Genomic DNA, 25,090 nt, shown 5'->3' with positions numbered 1-25,090 from the left:
GTTGAAAAACCGCTAAAAAAAGGCGACAAAACATGTAACAAAGACGACGAAAAGATGACGACTACACGGCAGAAAGTTTATAAAGTGACGATGAGAAGACACTTAAACAGCAACAAAAAAGTCGACAAAACGGCGAAAAGTCGCTGGACAAAATGACAAAAAATACAAGAGCTACGAACAGACCACGGAAGTACGATGAACAGATGAAGAAAAGAATATAGAAATACGACAGAGAAATGAAAAAAGATTCTGAAGCTACAAGGAGATAATAAAAAGACGGCTAAAAGACAACAATAAGATGATGAAAAGACGGCGAAAGAGCGACAACAATACAGCAAATAGACGACTGGATGACATAGAGGCAGTGAAAATACAGCAAAAAGACGACAGGAAAATCACGAAAAAGTTAATACAAGTAGGTTAAAAGATGATGAAAACACGAAAGATGACAAAAATACGCCAAAGAAGCGACAAAAAATTAACGTTAACGTTAAAAAGAACGAAAAATGACTAACAGACATTAAAAAGACAAAAAAAGAAAACGGCAAGAAGATGATAGCAAAAGGCGACAGTGCACACATAGCAATAAGAGACAAAAAATTAACGACAAAAGACGACGAAGATACCAAACCAACAAATATGAAAGCTAACATAATTCAAAAAAGTAATTTCTTTCAAAGACACACTTTCAAAGACTATAAGGTAGTAAACAGACAATACTCGTCTTGACAACAAACAGCATAACGACAAAAGGCGATGAAAAGATGACATAAAGTAAAGAAACGACAGCAAAAAAAACGCCAAAACAGCTAAAGAAAAAACTGTAAAAATGACAAAACCTATTGAAAAAAGGTAACATAAAAACCAAAAACGGACGTTAAAAAATGACAAACACATGACGAAAATACGCTAGAAAGCTAACAAAATGATATAGAAAGATAAAGAATACGAAGAAAAAACAACAAAGAGAGCATAAACGAAGCGACAAAAATACCAAAAAAAGAATTAAAAACCTCAAAAAGGCGATGAAGAGACGTTAAAAAGATTTCACGACAAAGACAAGAAAAACTGCAAGTAGACACCGTACAGAAAAACCAAAAACAATAAAAGACGATTAAAATTAGCTGTAAAATCGCTGTAAAGCGTGGTGAATGACCAACTGGTTAAAACCACATAGAATAAAATAAAAATAAAAAATAAATCGCTGAAAAGCGACACAAAGACAAGAGACAGATATTAAAAACAACGAAAAATGACTAACAGAAGTTTAAATGACATAAAAAAAACAGTAGGAAAACGACAGCAAAAGGCGACAGAATATACATAACAATAAAAGACGAAAAAATATAACACAATTGACGAAAAAACCAAGCGAAGAAAAATGGGAGATAAAGTTTCAGTTTTTTTCGAAAACAATCAAGAACGATAGAAAAGGATTGTGATACTAATTGTGACAACGAGTGATCACACGTAGCATTCGAATAAAGCGGGGTTCATCCTTCTAAAAAGAACCTCTTGAATGTTAGATAACAGCACACAGAGATAGCAAAAAAAATGGTGTAAAGACGATGAAAATGCAATGAAAGAATGTGAAAAAAGAGCGAAAATACAAAACAAAAATGCAAAAAGAACCACAAAAATATGACGGATATTATATGGAAAATATAAATAAAATTTGAACCAAAAACAAAAAATATAACAAAAAACTTTGAAAAGTGTCAAAAAGACGATAAACCATACAGGTAAGACGACGAAAAGATGTCGAATATACGACAGCATGACGACTAAACATTGACCAAACGGCAGTAAAAAGGTAACACAACAGAACACAAACAGAACAATGACAAAAGGCGATGAAATGATGACATAAGGCGAAGAAAAGACAACAAAATGATGACAAAAAGACGCCGAAACAGTAATAGAAAAAAAGACAAAAGCAACAAAAACTGTGGAAAAAAGCGTCATGTTGCAAAAACAAACAGTAAAAAACCAACGAAAATACGATACGATGGAAAGACAACAAAGAGGATAACAAAAAACGGCGAAAATGCGTCGTTAAGACAACAATAAGATGACGAAAAGACATCAAATAAAGAACAAAAAGAAGAAGAAGAGGTGGTGAAAAGACAATGAAAGGACAACGTAACGATGACAAAAAGTGATAATAGATAACCGGAAAAATTATGAAACATTTCGTCTGGACGGCAAAAATACGCAAAAAAACGCCAAAGAAGCGATAAAATATATCGAAAAGACAATAAAAACAATAAAAAGGCTACAAATAATTACCGAAACCTCGACGAAGAGACGATAAATAGGCGGCAAAACAACGACTATAAATGTCAAAAAAGAATATGACGACAAAAAGAGGTCCCCAAGAGTAACCAAAAACGTCACAAAAGATGATAAAAGATGACAACAAATCGTTGAAAAGATCATATACTCTGATAGTCAGATGTTAAAAGGAATGAAAAACGACTAAAGACAACAAAAAACGATGAGCAATAAAAGGCAAAAAAGAAGAATTAAAGACAAAAAGAACTACACAACAAAAAATGAATAATAAGAGTTGTAAATAGATTACTTTTCACAGTTTGCATACATTTTTCTCAGTTCATTAAATTTTCGTTCTTCACAAAAAAATATATTTACTCCTCCCAAAAGAGATGATAAATTTATATTATTTTAACGAACGCTTTTAGAGTTTCAGGGTCACTTATGAAATTCGTTTTGAATGGACAGTATGATTGGCGCCAACTGTACAACATTTTGATCATGCGTTGAAGAGTTATGATTTCTTAAAAACGAGAATTCAGGAAAGCTGCGAATAAAATTTTTGGCGAATTTTAGCCTGCTTTTGCGAAATGAGAAAGTTATCCCATTTTTCACATAAATATTGTGTTTATGTTTACATACAAAGCAAATAAAGTGTACGTGCAATGCAACCTTCTTCTAATCGCTGATTTTTATGCAGTATTTTACCTGCAATAATTCAGTAAAGTTATCGAAACAATTCGGTGAGACCTGTTTTTTTGGAAAAAAAACCTCAAGGTTTCACTTCTTGTTCACAAAATTGTGCCTCACAGACTGCTCTAAGTCATTCTCAGTTGGCAAAAGTCGTTAAATTTTAAATAAATTCAAAATTTATTCTCAGAGCAGTAGATCACATTATTCTACATTCGCTTAGAATCGTCACTGGGGGCGTGCACATCGTGTATTCTCAACCTCATTAATTGTTTCTGATTTGAAATAATGTGCCTCCAGTACTTTTGCGTGAAAGAAATTTTACAGCTATTTCACAGACGCTAATAAATCACGAACAGACGGAAAACTGCCTTCCATCTTTATCTTCGTAAAATTGTCATGCCGGAATTGCCGGCAGGACATTGCTCACAATAGTATACCTACGACGTGCTGGCTAGTCCAAAAGATGTAATTTAAAATTCTGTTTTGTAACCAACACACAGCCATGGCAGTTGGGTCGTTCCGTTCGACACGAAACAGCCAATTTCTTCCTTTAGAATTAATTCCGTTAAATCGTGCTTCGAGGATGTTCGTTTGCTTTGGTAGTTTGAAGTATCATGGGAATAATTTCCAGAAATTGAGTAATTCCTAGTAAATTATAAAATGCGGATAACATGAAAAAAAGTCATAAAATACAACATGATTAATATCTTATTTTTAATAGAATTGACAGCTCATTCTTTGATTTTTAAAGGGGAAGGGTTCTTCGTATTTGGATATGCAGATATATAGAATCACTTTTTGATTGGAATTATATCAATACTAATTTAAATATCTTTAAAATTGACACCAAGAAAACAAAAAAACTAAACCTTACCTAACCTAGTGTTATTCTTGAGTTTCGATCGACGTTCAAGTACTTATTGGTTGAGAAGTATGCATTTGCTGTTCGACATAGAAGATGTGAAATTCCATACATTTTTTCTACGCTGTTGAAAAACACTTCGCGGCAGTAAGACTTATGGTGCTTTTACTCTACTGGAATAGAATTCTCGTTCGCTGAAATCTACTCGGTCTCAAGAAGCAACAGCGTCAACAATCGAAGTAAAACATGGTGCAACCCTTTCTACGCTTGTTAATGCTTGTTTTCCCAGCCGTCGGCTCGGGAAATCCCGCGCTAGTTGAAACACATTCACCTGAATTAATTTATTCGATCGTCATGATTCAGAAGCTTTATGTGTAACGAAACCTGTGCGCCCGTATTCTGTGTTAAATTTCTCCGCATTTCAGTTTTGTTTATTACAGAAAACTTAACAGCACAGCGGTAATTACAAGCACCAAAGCTTGTTCGTTCTAAGGATGTTAAAGAGGAAGTGCAACTGTAACGTACAAACCCCCTGTTTTATTTTACGATTGACGCGACACAACCCGTAGCTGTTACCCAACACTCGCATTTTGTCGATAAACTGTAGACCGGAAAATGGCACAGGAGCGAGCTCCGCAGATAATGATTATCCTACTCAATTGATTGTTCCACCAGCCCACAACATTAAGTGTTTCAGTTGCTGCTGGTGCTGGTGTGGGATTTTTTTTTGATACATTTGCGCGAAGAACCGAGTGCTTTTCCAACAAAACCAGCGAGCTTTCCCGATTCCATTTTCATCCTGAATGAATGTCTGTCGGAAAATGACACTCTCTAGGCCGGTTGTGATGTATCGTCTGTCGGTTCGCGCGACTTCATGCGACGAATTGTGAATGAGCAAGTAAGCTTCGTCATAAGACTCGTAGGTACCGGTCTGATGATGAGTTTTTTTGCCGCTTGTTTAGTGGAATTTATGTGTTCGTAAGGATGAGTTTGCGACGGCGAGACGAATGCTGGTATATTGAGCTATTTATAGTCCTGAGATTCTTAGCAGTGACAGCGTATGTATGTTCATTGTTGTGGGCGATTTCTGGCTTAGGATATTTATTTTGCCATTAAATTACAAGTGCCATCATGAAGTGTTTTAGCCTGTATCCATGTATGGATAAATTAACTTGATTTAAGGGACTTCATATAATCCTCTTTGTGGTTAGATATTGGTTTTTCGATTCGATTTTAATGTAATTAAGCAACAAGCATAATTGTTGACACTCATCTCTAACCTAGAAACGTTTATATGTATTGGCTTTCAGAAACGTTGCGGGCTAACCAGTCAGCAGTCCTTTGTTCAAATATTGGACATTTAAAACTAGGACAAATTTCGACAGTCGACGGTATTAATTGCAACAAAACTTAGTGACTTGGTAAAGTTAAAATATAAGTGATTTTTCATTTAATTCTACTGCTTTTTTATTTTTTTGTGTTTCGTTACCGTCTGTCAATATAGACTGAAAATTGGAACAGATTTTGTAATCTTTCCAACGTTTCGACTATATTTTTACACTTCTTCAAAGACTGAATACTGTCTGTTCTTTGGCTTTGTGTTTTCGCGATATTTGACAAAGAATATAGAGCATTAAGTTCTTGTAGAAGCCAAAATTTTTCCACTTTTCTTTGGAGTGTTTCACCATTGCTGAAAATTTTGTGACAGGTACTATTTTTCTGGGTTGCTGAAAAAATTTATTTACATTTACATTTATATTAAAAATATTTTCTTTATGATACGGGTGTTTCAGGGGTGACTCCGGAACAACAAAAAGCGCCGACATGAATTGTTATCACTTAAGGGGGCATTGACTTAAAAAAAATCGATTTATTATTTTGAAAAACAGCTATTTTAGCCGCGCTTGTTTGTACAATTACATAACGAACCTATGGGTCGAGCCAACTACCAGTTGAAACTCCAATTAAAAAAAGAAAATAAATAGATTAATTAGGCCATTGCAAATCATTTTAAAAGTTTTTGTCACCCCTCCCCCCCCCCTTGGAAATTGGCTTGAAAAATCGGGGGGCAAAAAAATAATTTGTAGAATATGAGTTAAATTTTTGTTTAAAAATCAATTGTCTGTGGGCTGTACAGCCTGAAAAGCTTGAAAAATGCGTGTACGAGTTGAGTCAACGCTTCTAGCATGAAATAGAAATGGAAATTCAAACAGCGGAATTTCCGAAAATCGGCCAAAAAATTTTTTTATTGTTTTTGTCTTTTTTTTCGTAGATTTTTGCATGGAAATTAACAACTTATATATTAAAAGCAAGAATAAATTTGGTTTTCACATTTAAACTTAAAATAAAAATGCCTAATATCCATACTTTTCCTTTTGTTATGCGTCCAAATTGAAAAACGATGGTCAAACACGTGATAATTCAACATACTTTCAAATCTCTCTGAAATTTAATATTTCGGATAAAACCGCCATTAATCGTTCGAATTGTCAAATTTTAGGTGTCGTAGGGAAAGAAGGAAGAGGTTCCCATAAGAAAACATAATTTTTAATATTAGTCTAAAGTTCGAAATCTTAAATGCAAAAAAAAGCCGAAACAATTCGTGTTTCGCATTATCGAGAATTAAGAATATTTGTAGAGTCCAAAAATTCGGTTTTAAAACTTCTATGCCTGTTTTCTCTATTTTTTGACTCCTCTATTTTCTCTGTTTTATCAGTTTTCTTTGTTTTTTGACTGTCCTGTTTTCTATATTTGCTGATTTCTCAGTTTCTCATGTTTTCTCTGTTTTTTGACTTGCCTGTTTTCTGATTTCTTAGTTTTCTCTGTTTTCTGACTTCCCTGATTTCCTGTTTTCTGCTTTGCCTGTTTTCTGATTTCTTAGTTTTCTCTGTTTTCTGACTTCCCTGATTTTCTGTTTTCTGCTTTGCCTGTTTTCTGATTTCGTAGTTTTCTCTGTTTTCTGACTTCCCTCTGACTCTGTCTGACTTTTCTGTATTTATTTTTCCTGATTTGACATTTTTCTTTGTTTTCTGACCTCCCTGTTTTCTGATTTCTCAATTTCCTCTGTTTTCTGATTCCTCCGTTTTCTCTGTTCCTAATTTTTTTTTGTTTTCTAACTATTCGGTTTTTATATATTTTCTGATTTCTCAGTTTTTTCTATTTTCTGACTTCCCTGTATTATCTGATTTTTCTGTTTTCTGACTTCCATGTTTTCTGATTTCTCGGTTTCTGTGTTTCCTAGCTTCGCTGTTGTCTCTGTTTTCTGACTCCCCTGTTTTCTCTGTTTTCTGATTTCTACGTTTTCTCTGTTTTCTGATTTCTACGTTTTCTCTGTTTTCTGACTCTTCTCTATTTTCTGATTCCCCTGTTTTCTCTTTTTTGATTTCTTAGTTATCTTTGCTTTCTGATATCTCAGTGTATGCTGTTTTCTGATTTTTCTGTTTTCTCAGTGTTCTGACTCTCCTGTTTTGTCTGTTTTCTGATGTCTCAGTTTTCTATGTGTTCTGATTTTCCTGTTTTGTCTGTTTTCTGATTCCTCAGTTTTCTAACTTTATTTTTTTCTCTGTGTTCTGACTCTTCTCTATTTTCTGACTCCCTTGTTTTCTCTTTTTTTTTATTTCTTAGTTTTCTGTTTTCTGATTTCTCAGTTTTCTCTGTTTTCTGCTTTTTCTGTTTTCTCTGTGTCTTGACTTCCCTGTTTTTTCTGTTTTCTGATTGCGGTTTTCTGACTGCCCTGTTTTTTCTGTTGTCTGATATCTCAGTCTTCTGACTTCCCTGTTTTCTCTGTTTTCTGATTTCTCAGTTTTCTTTGTTTTCTGATTTCCCTGTATTCTCTGTTTTTCTTGACTTGCTTGTTTCCTGATTTCTCAGAGTCTCTGTTTTATGACTACCCTGTATTCTCTACTTTCTCAGTTTTCTCTGTTTTCTGACTCTCCTGTTTTCTTTGTTTTCTGATTCCTCAGTTTTCTCTGTTTTTTTATTTCGCTGTTTTCTCTGTTTTCTAACTTCTGTTCTCTGATTTCCCAGTTTCTCTATTTTCTGAATTCCCTGTTTTCACTGTTTTCTGATTTCTCAGTTTTCTCTGAGTAAGTCTCGCCCAAGTAACAATCCAATAGCAAATTGGTCTTATTCATTTCTTATAGTAGTTTTATCAGAGCAGTTCAAAGTCTGTTAGGTTTTATAATGTTCCTCCTCAAGTGAATTTTATCTTGTTTGACTAACATTTCTGAAGTATGACTGAAGGAGACTTGAAGAATCACCCATAAAACTAAATTATCAATAAGTGTAATTCACCTTATAAGGGATTTTAAAGGATACTTCATTTTTGCTTAAAAACGACGCTCCTTAAAACTTAACAATAGTTTTGACAAAAACTTATGACATTCTTCTTCAAGACTCGTTTATCTGAACAATACTGCCATAAAACTCTCTTAAAATCGTATATTCTTGAAAGAGAAATTATACTCTTGAATAAGAACATTCTAACGTAAACAACTAATCTGTCAAAATGGGCGTCTGAGCCTGGAGCAAATTGGAGAATACAGATCTTTTAAATGTAAATTAAGCTAAAATCCGTGTAATATTTTGAAAACTCTTTCATATGAACAATCGGCGAAGTCACAAAACAATAAAGATCTCAGGACTAACTGAACTGGGGAAGAACAGTGCCGGTAATGATGCATTTGCCAGTGGCGGTGCGGGTTGCCTCTAGAGCTTTTCGTATTTTTTAAACTAAATATAGAGTTCATAAGTCAGATGTCTTTGTATGGAAAATGTTTGAAGGCACTGAAGCAGTTGAAGCATAATTTTTAAAAACAGTTGTACCAATAGCAATTGTAAATTAAACGCTTGGAACTGTCATGCAGTCCAAACAGCACAAACAACACGTTACGTCGATACTTCGTTGATGTTTTTTTTGTTTATACTAGAATGGTTATCTTGCAAAAACTTGGTGCCCTCAAGTAATTCAAACAATTCTTATTCAAGCGCAACTTGTCTTCTTCAAGAATACAATAAGTATTGATGAACTTATCGCGCTCTTGGAAAAATTTTCTTTGTCTTGTGCAAGAAATGTTAGTCTCATAAGCGCTTTCGGGTTGATTTAGATAAAACCATTGAAAAAATGGCGAACAGGAATATTTTGATTACTTTTGAAATTGTAGTCAATTACACATGGGCGCTTATAAATATGGTATTATGCAATACTATTAGTGATCTTATCTTTTTAAATAAATGTTTAGACATATAAAAGCCTTTTTGCCACAACTAGTTAAAAATTTGGTAGCCATCAACTTCTTCATGAAATCATTAATTTTTTTTATTAGTTTAATTTTTCAATAATCTAGCAAAAATAACTGGCGCGTTAAAATTTTCTAACTTTCATATCACAAAACATCGACAAACCGAGCGTGGCATGAAAAATTTCTCATTTATGAGCAACAAAGCAGCTGCTTTTATCACCATTTTTATTTTCAATTTTCATTTATACCCATTTCGAAATAGCAATATCGGTGAATGCTTATAGCTTATAGCTCTTGTTCAATTTAAAACATTTAAGGCTGTGTGAAGTGAATGATGTCTTGCAAGTGTTCTTTGAAGAGACAACCATAAAATCATCAACACTTGTGGCAGTTTTCTTTTTGTTTCTAGCGACTCTTGGAAGTCATTATAAATAGATATCGATAAGAATTACAAGTTTTAAAAGGATCTTAGGAAATTTTCTTGAGAACCTTCTTTAGTGTGGGCCTCCCTCGTCTTATAAGGGTTTTATGGCTGTTTTATCGCAGTTTTGTAGAATTACAAGCTTTGAGATCGGTTTTAAGCTGCAAATGCTGGAAACCTCTTCAAGTGCACCTTAAAATTGAAATTGTTACTTGGGCGCTTTCATTTAAAGACCACCATTGGAAAGCTGAGAAAAAAAGCTTAAAAAACCATTCCTAAAATTTGGTGTGCAATGACATTAACTGGATAAAACAATCAGTTATTTGTAGTAAGGTTCACAATTTTCATATAATTATTGTGATATTTCCAAAATTTGCTATTAAACAAACTACAAACGACACGGTTTTGTAAAGAGGAGAGATAGGGCTTATAAACGAAGTGAAAAAAAATTGGCGGCCATCTTGGATTTGGCCGCCATGTTGGATTTTATTAAAAAACCGCCGTTTTCGCCATGATTCCCCCCAACCGATTTTAATTTCAAGACCACCATCGGAAAGCTGAGAAAAAATGCTATAAAAACATTCATTAGGTTAGGTGTGCAATGGTATTAACTAAATAAAGCAATTAATTTGCTGTAGCAAGATATTCCATTAAATCAGCATTGTAAACCTTGATACAGATAATTAATTGTTTCATTTATTTAATGCCACTACACATGTAATTTGATGCATGTTCCTACAAATAACTGATTGTTTTATTCAGTTACTGCCATTGCACACCTAATTTTATGAATGTTTCTTATAGCATTTTTTCTCAGTTTTCCAATGGTGCTCTTAAAATGAAAATCGGTTGGGGGCTCATGGTAAAAACGGCCATTTTTTGATAAAATTCATCATGGTGACCAAATCCAAGATGGCCGTCAATATTTTTTACTCCATTTGAAAGCCCTGTTCTTTTTCTTTACAGAACCGGGCCATTTGTTCGTTGTTTCAATGCAAATTTATGAAGTATCACATGATATAGATATCAAGGTTTGCTCAAAATTCAACTTTTTTTGGAACTGTTAGGCTCCTTGCGAACGAGGGGTCCACTATTTCGAAGTATCAAAAGTGTAATTCTTATTTTTCAACCATTTTCAACCAATTAGGCGTAAAAGTTTCAATATTTAAAGACCTCGTGTCAGTAGTGGCCCCGTTTCAGCGAGAATTACTCCTCTGTTTTCTGACTTCCCTATTTTCTCTGTTTTCAGTTTTCTTTGTTTTCTGACTTCCCTGTATTCTTTGTTCTTTGATTTCTCTGTTTTTTTGACTTCCCTGTTTTCTGATTTTTCGGTTACTCCGTTTTCTGACTTCCCTGTTTTCACTGTTTTCTGATTTCTCAGTTTTCTCTGTTTTCTGACTCTTCTCTATTTTCTGATTCCCCTGTTTTCTCTTTGTTTTTGATATCTTAGTTTTCTCGGTCTTGTGATCTCTCAGTTTTCTGATTTATCAGTTTTCTCTGTTTTCTGACTTCCCTGTTTTTTCTGGTTTCAGATTTCTCTGTTTTATTACTTCCCTGTTTTCTTTGTCTTGTGACTTCCCAGCATTGTCTTTTTCTGATTTCTCAGCCCCCCCCCCCTGTTTTCTGATTTCTCAGCTTTCTCTGTTTACTTACGACCCTGTTTTCTGACTTCCCTGTTTTCTGACTTCCCTGTTTTCATTGTTTGCTGATTTCACTGATTTTTCTGGTTTCTGATTTATCAGTGTTCTGATTTCTCGGCTTTCTCGGTTTACTTACTACGCTGTTTTCTTTGTTTTCTGATTTCTCAGTTTTCTCTGTTTTCTGACTTCCTTGTTTTCTCTGTTTTCTACCTCTCCTGTTTCCTCTATTTTCTAATTTTTCTGTTTTCTCTGCTTTCTGGTTTTCCTGTATTCTCTGTTACTGATTTGTCAGTTTTCTCTGTTTTCTGACTTTTATGTTTTCTCCGTTTTCTGACTCCCCTGTTTTTCTGTTTTCTGCTTTCTTAATATTCTCTGTGTTCTCACTTCCCTGGTTTCTCCGTTCTCTCTGTTTTATGCCCTCTTAAAGACCCATAAAATGTAAGTCGAGTGTCTCTTTACTCGACTGGTCTCTTTTGGTGTTATAGAAGTCGACCTCGACATGATTCGGTTGAGTAACTTAAGTGAGTCGACCGTTCAGTGAATTAAAATTACTCAAATTGTGTAATGTGACCATTTCGCTCGTCTTAACATTGACTGAATCGAGCCGACTTACTCGACTAGACTTACATCACAGAACAGAAGTGGAAGTCCGAACGATTCGGCGATCAAAACTGGTAACAGCGTCTTCTTTGTTTTTATTTTTCTTTGGAAGGTTTTCGCATAGAAGCAAATAACAGCAATATAAGCAGAACGCTCGCTGCCAATCGCATAGCAGCTTACACATGCTTTCGTGTGCATTCGTATGCGTTCGTGTGTTTTCGTGGAAAAAAGTTATTCGCTACCGCCAGGTTCGCTAGTATCTGTAGAAAGTAGCATGTACGTGTTTGGATTTCTACTTCCACTTCTGTTCTGTGCTTACATAATAGAGTCCTATAAATTGAAGTTAAAAAAGTATTTCGAAAATTTTCCATTCGTGTTTCTTTGTCTGGATATTTCCCTAAAGTTGCTGAAAGAATTTGCCTGCGTTTTTGCCATACAGTTTTTTCTCTGGCAGTTTTCTGGGAAAATAGGAGACCTCTAATTTTTTCAATAATAATTTTCATTCATGAGCCCATTAACAATGCCCGTGCATAAAGTCTTATGGAAATCTGTCCAAAATCTTTGTTGGGTAAAGCAAAGCAAACGCTAGGTGCTACGTTCCGTTATCGAAACTTGACCTTCTGTTTTTATACGACAGACTTCGCAGCCAGCTGTTAAAGTACAGGACAATTGCAGGGCCAGTTGCTACGATCCTATTGACTCTAACAGCCTCTCTCAGCCGAGATTCGAACATACGACGACTGACTTGTTAGGCCCTCGTCATACCTCGAAGCCAACTTGGAGGCTTTGTAGGGTACGGGAGGGTATTTTCAGCTCATTGAGCGATTGCTTCTATTTTGACCTCGGCCTAGTTCTAGTGGAAGGCCTATTCTTTTCAAAGCATTTTGACGATTTACGTGTGATTAATCTCTGCCGTAGTATGAATGCACCAAAAATGGATCATTACATTGAAAAATTTTAAGTGCTCTTTTATATATACTTCTATCTAATAAATCGTATTAATTAAATTGAGGAAAATGAAACTTTCCGTTCTAATTCGGCTAGTTTTAAATTATTTCGAATTACAGAAATCGTCAAGTTCGAAACAAACACTGATACGCAATTTTTATAATAATAAATTTTCATAATTGCCATAAAATTTTCCGTTTTTAATAACTAAACTTGACATTATTTTGATTTTGGTCTATAATGTTCTATAAATCTATCTATCTAGAGGTGTTAAATGAAATGCCTGTCTTATCTTAGTTAAATTGATTGATTAGAGCATTTAATTTCTGCAATTTGCTACACCAGCATTTTATGACTTTATAGTTTGTTGCGCTGCTATTATTGTACATCATAGAGCAAAGATGATATTCTGTGCAAACAATGGTGCTATATCCATCGCATGTTTATCTACATTACCAGTGGGTGAGTGGTAAATATTTACGATCCTTTGAATAACAGTTGATAAAAGCAGAGACGATCCAGAGCAATAAATGAATAGAACTGAAAATCACGTGCAGAATCTTACAGACAATTAATCATTTCTCTCCACTTCCTATCCACTGCCAGCACAGTTACTGGCAATAATTTGGTGACACTAAGCCTTGGTACTAGCACTATCTTAAGAGCTTAGCCTTTCGTTCGAACAGATTTCGCAGTCCCTTGCCGACTAGTGTAACTTGGTTAACTTATGAGATAAGCAATCAACCATCATTAACTGTGAATGAACCGACCTTGTCAGTTTATTTAAATTTGAGTACTTACTTGAGATTTATGTTCATATAATCTCTCGTCTGTCGTTAATGGTCTAGGAAGTAATAAAGATAAGAAGCAACATTTCAATGCAAAAAGTTACGAAAACTCAAGTGGAATTCGTTCATTTTATTGACTTTCCAAGATTGGGCCTGTATTGGACTGTTGATTACCTCGAAATGTTTACTGGAATCCTGGTGGAAAATGATAATATATACCAATTCGGCTTTGTCGCAAAATGTTTTACATAATAAGAACTGCCTCTTCAGTACGTTGTCAGTTTTTGTCAGACGACCAAGCTCCGGAAGTAAAATATAGCGAAATGCTACGCGAAAATTCCGCAAACAGTAATATATCATTACACGCCATTTTTTGCAGTTGAGCATAAATTGTGAAACAGGGTCGATTCGATGCTGCGGTAAGAAGACGTGTCTGCAAAAATGAATTCATTCCTATTTACGATTCCCTTTTGTTGGAACTGCGGGTTTGGCAAAAATATGTTCTAAGAATGAAAAAATAAATCGTGCAGTAATTGGTCGTCCAGCCTGAGGTGAATTTGATGTTTGTGGTAAAGAAAAAGTACATTAACCAAAATTGTTTGTTTCTACGGATGGAAGCAAATAGTCATGAATTAAAGAAGGGACACAAAAACAAATTTGAATTAACTACCTTTATTTAGGCCATTTTTAGATTTCAAGTAGATTAAAACCGATTCAACCGTTACTGAGAAAATCGAGTGAGTTTAAACGCACACATAAAAAATGTGATTGGGAAAGTGTCTGACATTTCATTTAAAAAATAAAACAAAATAATTTGAGTTAAAAATCCGCATTTTATAAACTGAACGTATCGTAAGTTGAATTATAAAATTAAATTTGATGATTTCAACACTTTTTTCGATGCTTATGTACTGTTGATTGTTATTTTTCCTCTTCAATTACACACTAAGACAATTTTTTTGATTTTTCCTTGTTGTTAGAAACAATCACGGCAAATTGTTAAATAGCAAATAGCACCTGAGAGCACCAAATGTCATTCTGCCTATAAAAGCAAAACTCTTTCCTTCAGTGGAAATAATTTCTTAATTAACGCCAATTTTGTTTTTCTTCATTTTGCAAAACAGGTCATCTTCAGTCAGTCGTCCGATCTGCTCGAGCGCCAATCATCGGCAGCTTCCAGTACGGATGAAACCTCTGGCGCCCAGCAAGATCTCAGCGGTGGTTCCAAGCGAGACGACGGTCCACCGGACTTTGGTGTATTCAAGGACTTTGACTTCCTCGAGTATGAGAGTGAAAGTATCGAAGGCGAATCGACAGATAACTTCAACTGGGGCGTTCGTAGGAGACCCCTTTCGGAAGGGGATAGCGAACCACTATCGGCGACAAAGACACACTCGAATATGGACGAGAGTTTAAGCGAAAAGACACCGGTATTAAACAGACGTAGAAGACCGAACGCTGATGATTCCAGCGACGAGGAGGTAGAATCGGAATCTCCACTGGACGAAGAACAGAGACCAATTTTCTCGAAAACGTCCTATTTAAGTGGTCCGCCCACCAGTTTGAGCTTGCGAGAGCGAAGACATCGAAGAGACTCTGTATCGCGAAGCGATACCAGTGGTTCTAGTGCTGGAGATCTTGGAGACATCACTCCTTGTAATGCGTCACCTCATTTGCCGACCATGATATCGTACCGACAACCGATTCGAGATGAAAGTGAGGAAGCTTATCGAAGGAATTTGATCGCTTTGCTAGTGAATCAACCATCCGGCCATGCTCCTGATTTGCTGAACCAATTGTTTAAGCTGATTAAGGAGCTATCTCATCGATCGATCTCAATTTCGAAAGAGTGTATGCGATACTTCACGGGAACTGGAGTCCAATTGGGCCATCGTATATCAGTGTTGTCAGATTTGCTTTCGTCTAGAGGAGAACCACCAAAAATTTGGTACCATCAAAGTTTGGTGACCACTCCGAGGTTGTTTGAAAACCTAAGATATGGAGTTCTTGAAGTTCAGGAACATTTGGAGACATTTTTCGACCGAAAGGATACCGTTCTCGATAGCTTAGATAACGTCAAAACGTCCTGCAAGCTTGCTTTGTTTACGTCGGACATTGATTCGTCAAATGAAGGAACCGGATCGAATCTGATGACGTCGATGTCTGTTGATCCGGCCACAACGGAGCTGCTTATCGATCTCGGACGCAGTCTGTACAAGCTGATGTTCCAACTGTTGCTGCTGATCGAATCCGATCACAAGATAGCCACCAGTGTCGTGCAGAATTTGCGCCAGAATGAAAAAATGCAGGATCTTTCCAATCTTTACGTATCGGTTCGGGGTGCACTGCTGCGATGTATCGACGATGCCGAAATGGAATCGTTAGATACTTCGACATCGACGGAAGGAGAGAACACACCCACCCCATCGCCCGGTTTGCCGATGAACAATTGCGAGTTCGAAAATAGCCTAATCGAACTCATTGACAACCAGAGGTAAGTGAAGTTATGAACTGTTTTGACATCATTCGAAGTTCTCATAAATTCTGTCCGACCAGGAGGTTGCTTGTTTCTTTGTGACACTTTGGCTATTAAAATTTGTGAAACTTTAATTACAAGACAAAGGGAGATATACGGTTTGAAAATTAAAGCGAAACTGCAAGGGTTTTGGGAAAAGTAGGGAAGAACATTTGCAGCATGAACTCAAAAGTATTCAATTCTCCCTCGATTCACTATCGTATTACAACATTTACAACGTTCTATTCAGAGCTTCGAGCGTAAAATGTTATAGCTTGCCGGTTTGTATCGATTTAATTAGCTCATTTTATTGCTTTCTATAATCCAATAACAATTTCCTATCAGCCAATCCGCCTTCCTTAAATTTCAATAGCTTGATCGTATCCTGCTGCATTTTGAGAAATAGATTGAATGGATTCACCTTGCTTCGGCCGAACCGTAGCCATAGGCAACTCATGTTTTATGCGTACCTTCCTACTTGTTTTTGCAGGTAAATCTATAGCTGGAATATCTTCGCACCTACGTAAGTTCCGGCTCCTACTGACTTCCATTGATGCTAATGAGATTACAAAGCCTTTATGAATAAATTATTCAGGGTTATTCAGTGCTTTATCTATAGACTTTTCTAATAAACCAACCCAACACGGTAGGTGATTTATGCTTCAGATAATCCGCTTTGCAAACCGACGTAAATCTTACATGCCAACTATGAATGCGAAATGAATAAGTAAATGTTATCACTGGATGTCGTGCAGGCTTCTCAATCGGTACGTGCAGGAAGTGTTTGCGTTAAAGTGATGCATTCAATTAAGGTGAATGTCCTAAAATATCATTGCACATGAGACAACTGTTCAATCAATTGATAACTTCTGAAGCGTAAAGAATTAGTAGCTAGACGTAACTTGAAACGTAGGAAATTAAATTTCAGATTTACGATTAAAATTATTGCATTTAATTTTTCGCTCTCGGAACTGGTGTTAAGACCATAAACCGTTAGCATGATTGTCTAATCCTCTCAAAAGACATTATTATTTTATCACGATGATGCTTCCATCCAGGATTTCCATTGACAGCTACTGCACGGTTGGTTGATAACGGATAAATTGTTTGAACAAGAAGCACGACGAGCCGAGCTGCTAGATAAAAATTGTTATTTTCCTTTTCTCATATGGAAAAGCACGGGACACGTTCAACGGACTGGCCGCTTTGATCTTCCATCTAGCCTAGCCGGCTCAGAGTTTTCTGGCGGAGGAAATGGTAGAGTTTTATTATCTGTCGTTAAAATAAATGTCATAATGCGATCAGTTTGCGACATTATCATCCGAGTTACTAAATAGCTATCTGCCAACAACAGTGTATGTCACTGGCTATGGTTAGTCTTCTCTCCAAGTGATAGAAAGACTTTTTAGATAGAATGTGTTTATATGGAATAAGGATGAGTTTAGTATGAAAGATCAGCTGACACCCACTCACGGACTTGGGAACCCTATTTAAGGAATCGAAACACTTTAAAGCTAAATTGATGAAACCAATTCGTGGAAGCTTACTATTTCATTTGGCACGTTCGATTTTAATAATTCGATATCATGGAATTTTGTTTTGAAAATGGCAAGTATTCGTTTTCGGTTCAATATCTGTCATATAAAAGTGACACTGTTAGCTCTTAAGTTGACTAACGTACCTTAGTCGACTATGGAGTTTTGTTTTTGTTTATTTTAAAATGTGATTATGATTGAACTCGCTCATCTGTGCCTTGCGTATTTACGCTGAATGTATCTTCAATTGAACATCACGATTGATATAACAACCGATTGTTTTCGTTACTCCATCTCCTGCCCCCTGTTCTACTTTACCTTGTACAAAACCATGTTCATTTGTTGAGAATGTCATACACTCGAGGTGCAATGTGCATTCTACCGCTCGTGATAGGGGAATAGAAAAAATCATACTCTGAGTGCAATGCAGTGCAATCACGGGCATCGTTTTCCCACGTGTCGTGGTTATTGTATACTTACTCGATTTGATTTCTGCTTCTTCAAGCAATCTAAATGATTCTATAAATTTATTTGTGTTAGTAAAACTATGTTTTGTGTGCGATTGAGTTCTGATTCAAGTCCGCTTTTTGCTATGCTATTTCATATACTACGTGATTCTCTTTTCAAAATGAAATCAGCATGAAATTTAGACATAAAGTCATTTAGAGTTTTATCATGACCTGTAAGGTTATACTAGTAGAATCAATATATATAGAATGCCAGTGTCGCTGTTTTTCTATAGGATTCATTGTGGTAAACATGATGCTAACAGTCTGTATCAAATCTGTGAATCGGGAACTTCGTTGTCAAAGTTGTTCATTGTTATTTATCTGTTCTTTATCTGTGCGCTGGTTGGTGCTGTCATCAGTGCGTTCTCCGCTGTGTTTTTATGCTAGTGAAATGGTTTTAAACGTTCTTTTTCTTTTCGTCCGAATGAATAAATTCCCACAACTGCGCCCTTTTGCACCGATTTTTTCAGAAATTTGTAGCAAGCGAAGTTTCCAATCACATTACTTGGCAGCCATAATTGAAATTTTAAACTGGTTGTCAAAGTTTGACAATGAGATTCCACTTTTGATGAATCTCAGGCACACACACATTTGCATATATAATGTAAATATATTATCTGAACATGTGTGATGTTTACCACGCGCACTGCAGCGACACTGGCATTCTATATATATTGATTATACTGTTATACTAAGCTTCGAATGTAAAAATAAAATTTTTGTTGATACCTTCCTGCCAACGCTCACTGTACAATACAACAGAAAACTACAATCCATAACGAACGACCCCCCGGTACGTCGCCGTTTTTCTACGACCGCAATCTAAAACGTCAAAACACTGGGCGGGAAATCATTTCATAGAAAATATATGGAGCGGCCATTGTTGTTTGGGGCCCAGCAACGAGGGGCCCATCAGTATGAGGGTACTGTAAAATCATATGTGAGAGTGTATTGGTGACACTGGGCTGATAATAGTTTTGTCTCTCCCTTCTTCTATTACGGAACTATTACGGAAACTGTCTCCATTTGGTGCTTTTCAACAGATGGTTGAACGGCTGAACTCATACCTCAGTGGTAGGGTGCTTCGTGTGAAACTTAGAAGCAGTGTTTCATCGGTGTTTACCAATAAGTCTAAAGTTTCTCAAGGAAGCAACGTGGGACCGCTGCTTTTCTAGCAATTCTTTAACGAATCGACGTTGTGTTGTCTTCTGGGTGTTGGTTAGAAGTTAGTGTACGCCGATGACCTGATATTGTTTGCTTCGATAGAAAATATAGACGACTGCCACCGCATTCAAGACTTCCTTGATTCATTTATTGACTGGTGCAAACATTGGTTCATAGAGATGGACGACGGAAACGTGTGATTGGGTGGTGGGCAATGAATCCTCGAATGTGTAGGTTGAGAATCAAGGGCCGGTTCTTCAATATAAGCATTATCAATGTGCACGGCCCTCACCGCAGAAGTACCGATGACGACAAGGATGAACTCTACGCGCAGCTGAAGAGTGAATACAACCGCTGCTCAAAAGAGGATATCAAGATCGTCATCGGGGATTTCAATGCTCAGGTCGGCTAAGAGGAGGAACACAAACCGGTGATTGCAGGGTTCAGCGCATACCAGATGCTAAATGAAATGGGCCGAAGACTTATCCACTTTGCCGCTTGCAAGAACATGGCTGTGCGTAGTACCTTCTTCTAGCAGAAACTCCTACGTAAATACACCTGGAGGTCATTAAATCAGACAGAATCACAGATCGACCACGTTTTGTTCGATTGCCGGCACTTCTAAGACATTATCGAAGTGTTAACGTTGACTTGAATCACTACCGCTGCTCCCAAAACTCTCCGTTGTAAACAACCGTTGTTCGGTACCGACGCTAGTCTCGGTTAAGCCCCGCGCGACTGCCAGACATCGCCGCAAACAACACGCATTTACTCGATGCTGCGCTGCGCTGGACGAAGCGAAGACTGTTGGAAGCCTTCGGAAGAAAAAACGCTACCTAGAAGAGTAGGAATATGCAGAGTTGGAGCAGCGAAAGTTCTACCAGGAACTGAACGGATCCCGCAAAGGCTTTGTGCCGCGAGCCGAAATGTGTTGGGATAAAAATGGCAGTATTTCGACGGACGATCGTGAGGTGACCGATAGGTGAAAGCAGCACTTAGATGAACACTTGAATGGCGCCCAGGCGGAGAACCATAACGACGGGGAAAGCGATGTTAACGGTTCAACAAACTGGAACGAAGTGCCAGTCCCAACGATAAACGAACTTATGGAGGTTATCATGCAGATTCGCCAAAAAGGCCATGAATACAGAGCTCCCAGGCACCATTTGTTCGTTGACTTCAAAGCCACATATGATACCATCGACCGGAAATAGCTATGGAAAATCACGGACGAGAACAGCTTCACCAGGAAGCTCGTCGAACCGTTTCAATTTACGATGGACGGTACACAGTCCTGTATTCGGATTTCGTGTGGATTGTCAAGTTCATTCAAATCACACGGAGGGCTTCGTCAAGGTGATGGTCTTTCATGCCTGCTGTTCAACATATCGCTACAAGGTGTTATGATCCGAGCGGATATCAACGATTAACGGGGCACGATCTTCAATAAATCTACTCAATTCGTCTGCTTTGCCGATGACATGGATAATATCGGCAGAACATCTGCGGCAATGGCTGAACAGTACACCAGACTAAAGCACGAAGCAGGAAAGATTGGGTTAAAGATAAATACGTCTAAAACCAAGTACATGTTGGCCAGCGGAACCGATGTCGATCGACGCCGCTTGGGCAGTAGTATATTGACCGACGGCGATGAGTTTGAGGTATTCGACGCATTTGTCTACCTTGGCTCACTGATAAAGGCGGAAAAACCATCAAAGGATGGCTAAAACTGGACGGATATGATGGGCAGGGCATGTTGCGAAAATGCCGGATGACTACCCTGCAAAGATGGTGTTTGCCTCGAATCCGGTAGGAACAAGATAACCAGGAGCGCAGCGAGCAAGATAATTAGACCAGGTGGAGTGAGTACTCCGAGAAATTGGAGAGCGGTAGCCCACAACCGAGTTAACTGAAGAAACCTTGTTCAACAGGCTTTGTCTTAGGACGGCAAGCCACTTAAGTAACTAAGTAGACTCTGGAAGTTGTGCAGGTCCCGATTTTTGATTCATCTGTAAAGAACAGATGATGTCGAATGGAAGAACGGGCCATCCATTGTTCCATATAGTGCGATCGGTCTCAATTCACTATAAGAAATATCCATGTTAGGCCGTCCAGTCAGAGAATGTCGTTACTAGGGGTGATAGTTTGAACTTCCTTAGTACGCGAAGGTGATCAATTTGGTTCTCTTGTTACGATGTAGTATGTCACTTTTGCGCCATCTTTGCAGGTTTAGCCACCGCGTTTAGTTTTCTTCTGCACATGAAGATGTACAGGCAGCAAGCAAAACATTGCCTCCATGGTTGCAGTTGGTGTTTTGCGCATGGCGCTGGTCACTGACAAACATGCCAGGCGTTGAACTTTGTTTAGCTTGCCCTGCGCTGTTACCTCGTGCACCTTTCGCCAGCATAGGCAGAGCGGCATAGGCTGACAATCAGTACTACGTCGTCGGCGTACACAATGACCTTATAACCTTACAAAAATGCATCAACCACCAGTGACCAAAGCAAGGGGGAGAGAACTCCTCCTTGAGGATATTTTTTGATCGCTGAATTCGTGATTGACGTGTTTCCCTGCGTGACAGCATTGTTTGGGTCCAGCTCATTGTCGGCTGGTCAGTTCCTTTGTTAAGGAGAGCTGTGTTAATTGAAGCGGATGACGTGTTGTCGAAAGCGCCTTTAATGTCAAGAAAAGCACAGAGTGCCATCTCTTGGTATTGAGCGACTTTTCAATCAGCGTCACTAGGCAGTGAAGTGCATTTTCCAAAGATTTATCTCGTTGGTAAGCGTTGAAGCGTGATGTCAGACTAATTTATCTGAAAGCTTTTGGCATGGTTTCATCTTTTTTACCTGCCCTAGGTATGAACATCACCCTGACTTTCCGCCAGCTTGCCGGGACGGCTGAGTGCCAAGTTGACACGAAAGAGACTGATGAGCTCGGATATTATAATCTCGTCCGCTGTTGATAAGAAGACGGGTAGTATGCCGTCCGGATCTTACATCTGTTGAATTGATTCCTAGCTTCCCGACGAAGGCCGTTCATTCCACCAGGATACGTTACAGCAGACTGTCCGCGTGATTAACAGACAGTTTGTGGTAAAAGCATCAATGATCTTAATTTGAAGGTCATTGGCTGCAACGTCAAACTCAGCCGGTGTACGTATATCAATATGACAGAAGTTCCGAGAGTTACCCAGATGTTCCCTGAACGGACACCAGTTGGTCTTCTTCGAGTTTCTGTACTGTTCTCTCCTAAGAGAGTTCTCCTCAATATCAAAAATAATGTACCTATGGTCTGATGAACTAGGTCCGTCGACGTGCAAGGAGCTGGTGTTTGCTGAACTTCCTCGGGAGATTGCCCCACACATGAAGCCCTGCCTAACAATTAGGTTGGCAGACAGAGGGTCTATCGCCAACGCTAGCTCGACGGTGTTGCCTCTTACGATACGACGAAGTACTCGCCACACTTATTTAGAGAAGCCGTCGTTCTGATTTTGGAACAGACAGAGGACCTTTCGCCCAAGGTATCCATGCCACTCGGAAAATACCCTATGAACGTAAGGGCGTAGGGAGGTCCTTTATGGTGTACGTTCGTGGTAGCGCTTCATCCCACGGCTTGAGTGTTGGTACCGTAGTCTCCAATTGGCACAAACGAGGAGCGGATACCCGTTCTTGAGCTAACAGCTTGTGAATTTTGGCTGTATGACTGAAGACAACTGTTCCGCTATGCAGTTCAGGATTTCATTGCGAATAGCCGTTAGTTGATTCGCGGTAAATATAGAGGACGGGCGTGATTGCGATTGCTGGAGGTATCCGCTATCTGACTGTACGAAACTCCGGTTTGCGGTTTGGGCACAAACGACCCTTTGTTTTTGCGGACTCCAGATCGTTTAGTTCTTGGACCTTTTGCGCTAGTGTTGGGCGACATACGTTCCGTCGACCGTTGTCGCATGCTCTGCAGGAGCTAGAGGTTACTTACTTACTTACTTACTTACTTAATTGGCCTAACGTCTTATGACAAGGCCTGCGCAGTATAATTTCTCCATCTGTTTCGGTCCATGGCAACTGATCTCCAGTTCCGCGGGCACCCAGTGCTCGCCAGATCTCGCTCCACCTGGTCTTGCCACCTCGCTCGCTGTGCCCCTCTTCGTCTTGTTCCTACCGGATTTGATGCGAAAACCATTTTTGCAGGATAGTTGTCCGGCATTCTAGCAACATGTCCTGCCCAACGTATCCGTCCAGCTTTAACCACTTTCTGAATACTTGGTTCGCCGTAGAGACGCGCGAGCTCGTGGTTCATTCTTCGCCTCCATACACCGTTCTCTTGCACTCCGCCAAAGATGGTTCTTAGCACCCGCCGTTCGAAAACTCCGAGTGCTCGTAGGTCCTCTTCTAGCAATGTCCACGTTTCGTGCCCGTAGAGGACAACCGGTCTAATTAGCGTTTTGTACAGTGTGCACTTTGTACGGGGGCTCAGATTGTTCGACCGCAAGTGTTTGTGGAGTCCGTAGTAGGCCCGACTTCCGCTGATAATACGTCTTTTAATCTCACGGCTGGTATTGTTGTCCTCTGTTGCCAGCGAGCCAAGGTATACAAACTCGTCGACTACCTCGAACTCATCCCCGTCGATTACCACGGTGCTGCCCAAGCGAGCCCTGTCGCGCTCGGTCCCGCCCGCCAGCATATACTTCGTTTTAGACGTATTTATCTGCAATCCAATCTTCTCTGCTTCGCGTTTCAGTCTGGTGTACTGATCTTCCACCGCCTCAAATGTTCTGCCAACAGCATCCACGTCGTCAGCAAAGCAGATAAATTGACTGGATTTATTGAAAATCGTGCCCCGCATTTCGATCGCCGCTCGCCTTATAACACCTTCAAGCGCAATGTTGAATAGCAGGCAGGAAAGACCATCTCCTTGTCGAAGTCCCCTGCGAGATTCGAATGGGTCCGACAATCCACCCGAGATTCTCACACAGCACTGGATCCCATCCATCGTAGCCATGATAAGTCTAGTAAGCTTACCCGGAAAGCCGTTTTCGTCCAAAATTTTCCATAGCTCTTGTCGGTTTACGCTATCATATGCGGCTTTGAAATCGATGAACAGGTGGTGCGTGGGGACTCGGAATTCGCGGCACTTCTGGAGGATCTGCCGCAGGGTGAAGATTTGGTCTGTTGTAGACCGACCCTCCATGAAGCCGGCCTGGTAACTTCCCACAAATCTATTGGCTATTGGCGATAGTCGATGAAAGAGGACTTGGGACAGCACTTTGTAGGCGGCATTCAGGATAGGGATGGCTCGGTAGTTCTCACAATCCAGCTTATCACCTTTCTTGTAGATAGGGCAGATAACCCCGTCTTTCCACTCCTCCGGTAGTCGTTCCGTATCCCAAATCTTGACAATCAATTGATGCAGACAGCCGGCCAACTTGTCCGGGCCCATTTTAATAAGTTCCGCTCCAATGCCATCCTTTCCCGCTGCTTTGTTGTTCTTCAGCCGCTGGATGGCTTCTTTAACTTCCCTTATCGATGGGGGTGGCACATCTTCGTTGCTTGCTGCACCAATGTGGTCACTTCCTTCGCTATCATGGTCTTCCGCCTGCACGCCATTCAGGTGTTCATCGTAGTGCTGCTTCCACCTTTCGATCACCGCACGGTCATCAGTCAGGATACCTCCATCTTTATCTCTGCACATTTCGGCCCGCGGCACGAAGCCTTTGCGAGATCCGTTGAGTTTCTGATAGAACTTCCGTGTGTCGTGAAAGCGGTACAGCTGTTCGAGTTCTTCGTACTCCTTCTCCTCTTGGTGGCGCTTCTTTTCCTTGAAGAGTCGGGTTTGCTGCCTCCGCTTCTGTTTGTATCGCTCCACATTCTGACGGGTGGCTCTACGCAGCATTTGTACCCG

The 25,090-nt window shown here is 38.9% G+C and overlaps 1 protein-coding gene across 3 annotated transcripts in view; it reads left to right on the top strand.

Annotated features, from left to right (window-relative positions):
- Window positions 1-25,090, top strand: part of LOC128738231 (protein furry) — a 159,020-nt gene that overhangs the window by 130,029 nt on the left and 3,901 nt on the right. For all 3 annotated transcript variants that reach the window (XM_053833220.1, XM_053833217.1, XM_053833219.1), the window contains one exon: window positions 14,591-15,960. In XM_053833220.1, the coding sequence (XP_053689195.1) occupies window positions 14,591-15,960 (1,370 nt within the window). The remainder of the gene's footprint in view (window positions 1-14,590; window positions 15,961-25,090) is intronic.

This window comes from Sabethes cyaneus, chromosome 2, assembly GCF_943734655.1.
Source record: "Sabethes cyaneus chromosome 2, idSabCyanKW18_F2, whole genome shotgun sequence".
In the NCBI taxonomy this organism is placed as follows: Eukaryota; Metazoa; Arthropoda; class Insecta; order Diptera; family Culicidae; genus Sabethes; species Sabethes cyaneus.
This window is presented reverse-complemented; position numbering and strand designations above follow the sequence as displayed.